At 38.3% G+C, this 10854-nt stretch overlaps 1 protein-coding gene across 1 annotated transcript; it reads left to right on the top strand.

Moving 5' to 3' along the window:
- The first annotated feature begins 850 nt into the window (after positions 1 to 850).
- Positions 851 to 1675, top strand: LOC101533876 (non-structural maintenance of chromosomes element 1 homolog). Its single transcript, XM_036496779.2, has one exon. It carries the CDS (start codon positions 851 to 853, stop codon positions 1544 to 1546), a length of 696 nt encoding a protein of 231 aa, XP_036352672.2. The 3' UTR covers positions 1547 to 1675.
- Positions 1676 to 10854: the final 9179 nt, after the last annotated feature.

Below are 10854 nucleotides of genomic sequence, written 5' to 3'. Positions count from 1 at the left end.
ATCAATTCTTCCAGCAAGGTGAGAGAAACCCAGCTGCAAGTAGTTCACTTCCATCTCCTGCCTAACTTTTCCATACATCTGTGTCTTTAAGAAAAGCTGATCAGTGCAGAGAAAAATTCCTTCTAGAAAGAAATCATAGAAAATTCTATACTAAGTAGGGCTTTCATTTCTCATGCTAGTAACAGACCTCGGGAAGGTATTTGGCATGTTTCCCTCACTCTTTTTTCTTTTAAAAAATTTATTTATTTTTATTTAAAGGCAGAATTACAAATTGAGAGAAGGAGAGAATCTTCCAACCACTTACATTCACTCTCCAAATAGCTAAGCTTATCTGAAGCCAGGAGCCAGGAGCTTCTTTTGGGTCTTCCATCTATACAGGGACCCAAGGACTCAGACCATCTTTCTGCATTCTCGGGTCACAGGTAGGGACCTAGTATGAAAGGGAAGCAGCAGGGACATGAAAGTCTTGCCCATATGGGTAGTGGATTAGTCTGTTACATCTCCATGCTGGGTCCCATAGCATTTCTAATAGATTTTTAAAAAGATTTATTTACTTTTATTGGAAAGTCAGATTTAAGCACAGGAGAGACAGAGTGAAAGATCTATCCTCTGGTTCACTCCCCAATAGCCGGGGCTGAACCTATCCACAGTCAGGATGCGGGAGCTTTTTCCAGGTCTCCCACACAGATGCAGGGTCCAAGGCTTTGGGCCGTCCCCATCTGCCCTCCCAGGCCACAATCAGGGAGCTGAATGGAAAGTGGAGCAGCCGGGACATGAACTGGTGCCCCTATGGGATCCCGGCCGGTGCAAGTAAGGGTTCAGCCATCTGGCTACCACACTGGGCCCCTCCATGCAGGGGAGTGCGAGAAAGCCGGGAGTCATGACCGACGTCCCCCGGGGGTTCCTGCAGCTGCTGATGACTCCCGGCGTGCTGGAGGAGTGGGAAGTGGAGCGTATACAGAGACACTGCTACAAGGTCCACGGCCGCAACGCTCCTGTGGAGAAGCTGGAGGACTTCATCTACACCGTCAACAGTGCCTTGCAGTCTCTCTACATGGAGATCAAGAAAGGAGTCACGGAAGACGACGGCCGACCCATTTATGCACTGGTGAACCTCACCACCACGCCCATTTCCAAAATGGCCACGGATTTTGCTGAGAACGAACTGGACCTATTCAGAAAGGCGCTGGAGCTGATCACCGACTCGGAAACGGGCTTTGCGTCCTCCACCAACATCCTGAACCTGGTCGATCAGCTGAAAGGCAAGAAGATGAAGAAGAAGGAGGCCGAGCAGGTGCTGCAGAAGTTCGTGCAGAGCAAATGGCTGATCGAGAAGGAGGGGAAGTTCACGCTGCATGGCCGGGCTATCCTGGAGATGGAGCAGTACATCCGGGAGACGTTTCCAGATTCCGTGAAGAGCTGCAACATCTGCCATAGCCTCCTCATCCAGGGTCAAAGCTGCGAAACTTGTGGCATCCGGTTACACTTGCCGTGTGTGGCCAAGTACTTCCAGTCGAACCCTGAGCCACGCTGCCCCCAACTGTAACGATTACTGGCCCCACGAGATTCCAGAAGTCTTCGACCCTGAGAAGGAGCGTGAGAGCAGCATCTCCAGGCCAGCCAAGAGGCCCCTGAGGTCCAGACAGCACTAGCAGCGGCCTCGCCGCCCAGAGGGCCTGGCTGGTGCCTCACGCAAATCCCTCCCCTTGTTCTCTGTCCGCTCTCGGTGGATTTGGAGTAAAATTGTCGAAGGAGCTGCCAAAAAAAAAAAATTTAGATTTTAGATTTTAGATTTTAATGAGTTAACATTTTTTTTTCCTTTGAAGTATAGTTTATTCACCTAATAAATCACTGGTGTTTTGATTAGATCAGTGACTTTTTGGTATTTTTTTTAGTTATTACTTTCCATGACAGTTTTCAATTAATTTTTTTTAATTTTTAAATTTTGTGGCACAATTCTGTAGAGTCTGGGATTCCGCCAGCCCCAAATTCCCACTCCCCAACTGATTTTTCCCATATTGTTACAACAGTAGAGTACTTCATAAGGAGTTATAATTCCATCAGTCTGTTATTTAAGTGTGCCCCGACAGTGCTGGTGCAGACAATGTCAGAGAGTCCAGTATCCCATTGTCTAGGTATGTTCAACAGTTTCACTGGGAGTCCATCTTTGCTTTGGAAATAAGGATGCATATTGCATTGTATCTTCACATCTAGATATGGTAGTCTCTACTATGTCATCACTATACGGTCTCTTAAATGCGAGTCACGAAGCAAAGTCAGTAAGAGGTATGAAGTTAAAACCACCACCACAACAGAAACTTATAGCACCATGGAGTTGAAAAAAATGTGCCACTGAATAATCAGCTCATGGGTGGCAGAAAGAAAACACAAGAGCAATCTGTATGATGGTTTCATTATATTATGATACAGTTTAAAAGGTATAAAAACCTCATTTTCCCCTTACACACACACACACACACACGCACACACACACCATTTCCCCCCATATTATTACAGTAGCACACTCCTTCAGCAACAGGCATTAAGTCCAACACTGCTATTTAAGCGTATCAGTGTATCATGTAGGTATAGACAATGGAAAAATTATCATATTATCAAGGTATAAATTAGCCATCTCATTGGGCATCCTTCTTGTATTTGGTAGAGATGCATACTCCAACGTATCTTCGCTTCCTGCTATGCTAGACTGAATTATACAGTTCAACTATGAAAATATACACATATATATGTTTACCTATGTATTTGTTTGGATTTTGCCTAAATGTTGCCTTACATCAGAGAGAACATGTTATTTTCTTTAATGACACATTACTTTTTATACCTACCTAACCTTTTATTTTCTGTTTACCTTTAATGTTCCGTAAAATCACACAGAGATATAAACCTTATCCCTTGTGTGCAAGGATGAAGTAAAATTTTAAAAAATGTTCAGAATCAGTTCTTGTGAGAAGTGGCTTTAGAAGACAGAATTGTAAGGACCAGCGCTCACATGTATCCTGTTAAGTCGCCTCCTGCAGAAATTGGTTGGAGGTCCCAGCTCCCTGCTGAAATGCCTGGGACATTGGTAGGGGACACTCCAAGTCACTGGGCTGTTCCCCCACATGGGAGCCCTAAAACAAGCTCCTGGCTCCTGATTCTCTGCTTTGATCTAATCCAGTCACAGCCATTGAGGTCATTTGGAAAGTAAACCAGCAGATGGAAGAACCCTACCCCCTTCATCTTTCTCTCTAACTCTGTTTATCAAATAAATAAAATATTTTTAAAAGAAAGTATATTTTTTCATTATATAGAAAATATAGGGTAAAATGTATGTCATGATCATTATCACTGTCCTGTAGTCAAACAGAGCTCTCCAATTAGAAAATGTGGCATCAAGCATTAGAAAAGTCAGAGGGACTAAACTGCTAGGCCACTGAAGGCTAAAGTTGCTAAAGATTGGTTTAATCTGCTAAGTGTTGAAGGCTATATTTTAACTTGGGGAGTTAATCCTTGCAAAACTGGATAATATCATTTAAATCCCAACCTGATCATTTATAAGGATGGACAAGGGATGTTCTCTACCCAATTTAGGATTGAAAGCTTCATGTTTTGCGTAGTAAATGAGTAAAGCCAATCAAGAATCAGAGAAGCCTCTAGCAAAGAATCCATACTGCTATGATTTGCATGTGTCCATCGAAAGGCAAAGTAAGCCACTTTGTAGCTGTGCTAGCAGCTATGGACCCTTTAGGAGGGGTTCAGGCCACAAAGGCTTTGCCCTTGTGAATGGATTATTGCCATCTTTTTCTTTCCTGAGTTCTTTGTGTCATCCACCATGGGGGTAATACAAAAAGAAGGCTCTCAGGTGACGTTAACCCCTCTATACTGTAATTACCACACCCCCCAGAACTGGGAGTCAATAGACTTCTGTTTATTATAAATTGCCCAATCCTAAATTCTCTATGGTATAGCAGTGCAAACAGACTGAGAATAACCAAAAATGCCAATTCTGGTATATCAAGTAAGGTTCACAAACACAATGATACAATGCAATGAAAGTAATTTTGCACAGTAGAGATATTTGGCAATGTCAACAGACAGCTTTCATTGTCAAGACTAGAAAGCAAGGGCTGATACTCAAATTTAGTTGGTAGTGGACAGGGATATTGCTAAATCTGTAATCTCCATATTTATACCTTATTTTTGCAAGGTCTAAGGAAGGCAGTATCAAAGTCTGTGAAGTGGTTGAGAGGGACTAGGAGGAAAGCATGATAAATAATAACTGGCATTTTTAAGACGTTATGATGGAAATATTTCTGGAAATGATGTTATCCAGATTGATGTTTAAAATAAACAATCATAGGCCAAATGGTAAAAAAAATTTTTGAAGCAAAAATAAACTCATCTTGTATTTCAATTTTCCAAAAAGGTTTTGGTGTCCCGTTCTATGTGTTAAATGAAAAGCAATGATGTCTTGGTTCAGAGATATGTTTTGTAGTATATGCACTATAAAGAGAGATATATATGTACATATACATACATAGAATTTTGTCACATTTATAGCTTTGCTTGTAGTATATATATACACATAAATATAAAATTCTATTTTTTAACTTTTCACATTTTTATTTTTGATTCATTTGAATAATGCAGTGTGATTTGTAGATGCAATTTTAAGAATGCAGTCGTATTGCCCTCTTCTCTCATTTCTCTTTTCCTTCCATTCTCCCTTCTTCTTCTCTTTCAGTTTTTGATATAAAATACTTTTAATTTGGATTACAGTGAATAAACAATACTTCAGTGAATAAGTTTAACAAATAAAAAGCAAAAACATGCTAGTTGAATAGCAATACAGGCAATAGCTATAAACAATAACTGGATGGAAAAATCATCAATTTCTCCATATACAAAAAATAAAAACTACATTGAGTCTCCACCTAACTCCCGCAGGATTGGCCTACATTAAAAAAATCTACTAATAACACGGGTGTTATTATGTAGGGAGTGACATGTGCTACTCCATAGCTGGTGGTATTCTAGACTTGTGCAGCCACTGTGGAAGTCAGTATTCGGAGTGCAAAGACAACTGAAAATTGTTCTACTCTATGACCCAGATATCCCACCATTGGAAATATACCCAAAAGAAGTAAGACCTACATATGAGAAAGCAACTTGTATCCCTATATTCATAGCAGAACAATCCACACTGACAAAGACATGGAAAAAATATGGATGTTAATCAAAAGAGAATTGAATAAAGAACCTGTGGTACGTCTACTCTATTGAATACTATCCAGCTATTAAAAAGAATGTTCCCAACTGTAGAGCAGTATGATCAGTGAAACAGAACCAATCCCAAAAGGACACATATCATATGTTCTTTCCGATATCAGGTGAAATTCATGCAAAATACAAGCAGTTATACAGGTAAACATGTTTATACATATATTTTCATGGATGAACTGTATAATGGAGATTAGCATATGAAGAAATGAAGATTTCTTGCAGTTGTATCTCTCAAGCAGAAGAAGGTCCCAATGAAACTGTTAAATATACCTTGACAATATGATATTAGTTGTTTCACCATTGTCAATATCTACAATGCCATAATATGCTTAAATAGCAGAGTGTTAGATTTCTGACAATTGATGAAGGACTATCCTATTGTAATGATATGGGAAGAAATTGTGGCTGGGTGGAAGGTGGAGAACAGAGAAAAGAGGAGAGAGGAAAAAAGAAGTGGAGTGGGGAATACCTTTATCTATAAAATCATATGATGTAAAATAATGATAATAATGAAATTCAAAAAAGAGGCATAAAATAAATAAAGCAACCAAAATCAAATAAAATAAACATTAAAAGGTATGTTATACTACTATAGTTTTAAAGATTTCTATCTTAAGAGGCTAACAGATTTCAAATTGAGGGATTTCTTTGAAAAGGGTTCGATTTACCATAAGGTGTGGGAGAGGGAGAGACAAGTAGGTAAAAGAGAGATTCTAATAATGAATAATATCCAGAAGAGAGGAGTTAGTTGGGTTTAGATTTTGGCTGCAGCCGCCTGGGAAAAATGTCCTTTTACTCAGAGAGGAAACCAATGTACAAGTTCAGGATAGTGTCAAATTAAGGTTCTATTCTAATAGAGTGTGTAGGGGGAAGTGGAGGGCAAGAGAGCCAAGATAACCAGCTGAGTGCAAAAGAACTAGAAGTAATGCCAGGATAAGCAGAAAGTCACATGGAGAGACAGGAACTGAGTGGTAACTTTGGCAGCCGGTTTGGGAATCCCAGGAGAACTGCTCTGTGGCTCAGTCTGCAGGCCCAGCCACATTATGCAGCTTGTGCCCAAGGCCTTCAGTCACTCTCTGGCTCATCAGCCCCAGTCTAATTTTATCCCAATGAAAACCAAAAGATTTCATTTGACATTTCCTTGGACGTCCTTGTGTAATGTGTAACAAACCCAGACAGAAATAAACCTTGTTAAAGCTTAATTCTCAAAGGAGACAGCTACCTGCGCTATTCATACGCACTCCAGAATCTTGATGTAAGAATTTAGTGGATCCGCATAATACAAACACTTCTCTAAAATATTATCTTGAGAGCTATTTCAGTCAGACTGTTATTAAGGCAACAAGAGGACTGATTGAAAATGACTGAACCATAGAATGTTATGCTTTAATAATTTTGCTCCCAGAATTATCTGGCTACCCTTGCAACAAAACAGAAAAGACTTCAAAAAAGTTTAGTGAAAAAAAACTTTTCTGATACTAAGCAAGAAAAATAAACAGGATTATAGAAATTGGGAATATAATAGACCTTTACAAACATACAATAATGGATTGAACCAGTGCAACAGGCATCTGGTCATGCATCTTTAGGCCTTTTGCTCTTTTATTCAATTTTCCTAACCTCAAGGTCAAGGTTATTTTATGTTATGAAACTGCAATGTAAGCCATGCAGGTAGTCACTACAACAATTGAATCCCTTGGAGCAGTATCTTCATGTATTGTGGTTCTGTTATTTATTTTTGTTTTAGTCAATAAAACAAAGTAGATGAATTTCAGATCTTTTAAAGCAGGAACATTTCATTATCATAGGGAAGGAATTGATCAGTAGCAATACATTTCTACTTCAAAACAGAAAGACACTCAGTACACAAACACTTGCTGGGTAGAGACGTTGGACATGGTTCCTAACTCAGGACAACAGTGATCCCAGGCAATAAATATGGAAAATGGAGGACGATCCAAACACAATGTCTACAGACAAATAACAAAAACATACTGTATTTATGTGGATTTCTATTCAGTTAAGGAATGAGAAGAAGCAAAAGCAAAAATTTCAGGATACTGAAGCTTTGAAGCACACATGGGAAAGAGATTTCTGAAGACAGAAAATATGAATACTTCTGAAAATTATTAAATTCAACAATCAAGGTATAGAAGAGGATGATTTATCAGCCAACATAGACAGAATATGACAAGTAACACATAATCCTAAAGGAACGCAACAAGTAAATGTGGCTCCTGCATATTTCATATCTATCACAGCTCAGCCAGAAAGTTCTGCTTAACTGTGCCACAGAGGAACCCTATCAGACACAACTTCCTTTTCTTCTGTTGCTATGATGGCCAGCTTAGGAAAAAAGTCATGGAAATCTACCCAGCAATGACTTACAGCACTTTTTTGCACATTGCGACACAGAATTGATTTTGAGAGAATAGGTGGATAATATTCCTACTTTGTGCTCATAGCGAAATAAGTAAGAGTTGCAAATACTGACCCTAATAAACATCATAGTCAACCTTTTTTGGCTACAAAGATCATTCTAACGTTTTTCTGTCTGTATTTTATAGTTAGCCCTTCCAAATTCCCAGTTAATTATAATAATGTCCTTTGCTCCATCCTCCACACTACTGATATGTAGGCTCAAAATAGAATCAGGTTTTCCAAATGAATATTTAAATCAGAAGCAGGAGATATTTTGTAGTCACTAACCCAGAGTTATTCTAATGTCCAACTAGATATTTGCTGCAAGGGTGCACTAGCACTTGAGTCGCTTTCCTTAGAAAGTTTCCAATGCCTTTTCTTTTGTGGTCTTTATTATCCGTAGTTACATTTGGACAGATTTTGGAAGCTCCAACCTTGAGATTTGTAAGTTTTTTTCAGCCTGCTTCCTGTAAGATAAATCACAGGGACACAACAATCTTACTCACATTAACCAAATTAATAAAAATTACTAATGAACAAGAAATGTGCAAGAATACTCTATGGTTTGATCAAGAGTTTAATAATAGGGCCCAGCGGCATGGCCTAGCGGCTAAAGTCCTCACCTTGAAAGCCCCGGGATCCCATATGGGCGCTGGTTCTTATCCCGGCAGCTCCACTTCCCATCCAGCTCCCTGCTTGTGGCCTGGGAAAGCAGTTGAGGACGGCCAATGCTTTAGGACTCTGCACCCGTGTGGGAGACCCAGAAGAGGTTCCAGGTTACCGGCATCGGATCGGCGCGCAACGGCGCTTTGCGGCTCACTTGGGGAGTGAATCATCGGACAGAAGATCTTCCTCTCTGTCTCTCCTCCTCTGTGTATATCTGGCTGTAATAAAATGAATAAATCTTTAAAAAAAAGAGTTTAATAATAGGTAAAGAATTTAAAGAAACATCTATGCAAATAAAATTAACTCTCCATTTTAAATTAACATTTTGCATGCTACTTTGAATATTTTACATATAACTATGCTCTTTAGTCTTTTATGGATAATATATACTTTGAAAATATTTACAATTTTTTTAATTTAAAATTTTTGGAGGATATTGTTGTGGCATGCTAGGTTGAGTTGTTTCCTGTGATGCTGACATTTCATACAGGTACCAGGTCAAGTCCAGGCTGCTTCACATCTAATTCAACTATCTGCTAATACCCTAGAAAACAGTGGAACATGACCCAAGTATGTTGACTTCTGTAGCCATAGGGAAGTTCCCGTATCCACACAAAGAGCTTCTGGCTCTTGGCTTCTGTCTTCAGCTAGCACATTCCTGTCCTGGCCTTTGTGGCCTTTTGGGGAGTGAAGCAGTGGATGGATGAGTTCTCTGTATTTCTGTGTTTCTCTAATTTTTACTTTTATCTTATTAACTTTTAAAAATATTTGCTAGTTTGTATTCAAGGCAAACTTACAAAGAGTGGTAAAAGCAGAGGTGGAGGAGAGAGCGAGAAAGAGAGAAAGGGAGAAAGAGAGGGAGAGAGCACTTCCATCTCTTGATTCACTTCCTGGAACTGGGCCAGGCCAAAGTGAGAGGTTAGAATTCCATCCGGGACTCCCATATGGTTGAAAGAGGCCCAAGCACTTGGAACATCTTCTACTGCTATTCCAGGCACATTAGCAGGGAGCTGAGCAGAGAGTGGATTAACCATGACTTGAAATAGTACTCTCATGGGATGCTGGTGTCATAGACAGCAGCCCAACCTGTTTCACAAAGATAGCCCCAATTATTAATAAACTTAAATAACAGAGATTATGAGGCACTAATACAATAAGATACTTAATAATAAGCTACCTCACTCGTTTTTCCCATTAATATCTCTTTAATATATTTGTCATCATGAATGATCAAAGCTTAGTATCATGTATGTAGAAAATAAGAACATAAAAAACCCATATCCTCTGGAAAAAAAACCCACTAATAAGGTACATTCAGATAGTACCATAGGTTAAAATAGTGCATAATATTATGCCAGGAGTCAATAACTGAATTTAAGCATAGACTAAATTATCTAAGAGAAAAATTTATGTATCAACTTAGTTTGGATTAAGGTTGGTTTTCAGTTAAGTGGCAAATGCCTATAATTGCAGTACTGTTGTGAATATTTCTTATTCATTCAGCAAACAAACAAACAACAAGAACAAAAGCCTACAAAACTTGGAGTCCATGTTGTCAAAACAGATAATTTTTAATAAATATATGAAAGATTTTCAAATAAGCACAGTACTATTAGCAGAAATCAAATTACAAGAGGTTTACTAAACAAGTATCCAAAATAAGAATAAGATCAAGAACACTGAAAAGTTTTACATCAATAAAATTATGATCATAATCAAGTTGAAGAAAAAGTAGCCCAAAGAAACCCTATTGATATCTTTAACAGGAAAAGAAATAATACCAAGGATATAAGATGTTCCATAAATCAGTAAGAATACAACAATGCATCACAATGGAAGATGATTGAAAAAAAATAGCTGAATAAAAGAAATGTAGATAACAAAAATTTTTTTAATAAATGGGAAAAGAAGAATAAAAAGCACTATTAATATTACTTTTGAAAATATTTATTTATTTATTTATGTATTTATTTATTTATTATCTAGGAACTATAGTGCCATAAAGAGTGGGAGATAAAAACAGATTTTCCACCTGCTGATTCTTCATTCCTCAAATGTCCCAGGAGCCAGGCTGAAACCAGAAACTAGGGATTCCATCCTTGTATCCCAAGCAGCTTATATCCCAAGGAAACAGACAGTCCTTTCAGTATCTGCTTCCCCCTGGGACATTTGGAGGAAGCTCAATCAAAGCAGAGGTTGAACTCAATCCCAGGGACTCTGATACGGAATAAAAACCTAAAGATTGCACTACCACACTCATCCTTACTGGGACTTTTGTCACTTAAAAACCAGTAAATAAAATTATCAGTAAAACTGTAAAGAAATGGACACTTTTCCCTAACTAAAATTTTAAACTCATTTTTAAAGTTTTAATTGACATATAATTTTATATAGCTATGACATAGAGTATCATGTTTCAACACGTGTGTACAGATCCCAGTAATTAATATATATATATATATATATATATATATATATATATAT

The sequence above is a fragment of the Ochotona princeps genome, chromosome 14 (genome assembly GCF_030435755.1).
Source record: "Ochotona princeps isolate mOchPri1 chromosome 14, mOchPri1.hap1, whole genome shotgun sequence".
Taxonomy (NCBI): domain Eukaryota; kingdom Metazoa; phylum Chordata; class Mammalia; order Lagomorpha; family Ochotonidae; genus Ochotona; species Ochotona princeps.
The sequence above is the reverse complement of the archived record's forward strand: the minus strand, read 5'-3'. Positions and strand labels throughout refer to the sequence as shown.

Excerpts from the sequence above, each read along its gene's own strand:
- LOC101533876 (XM_036496779.2), top strand. The coding sequence starts at position 851 with ATGCAGGGGAGTGCGAGAAAGCCGGGAGTCATGACCGACGTCCCCCGG.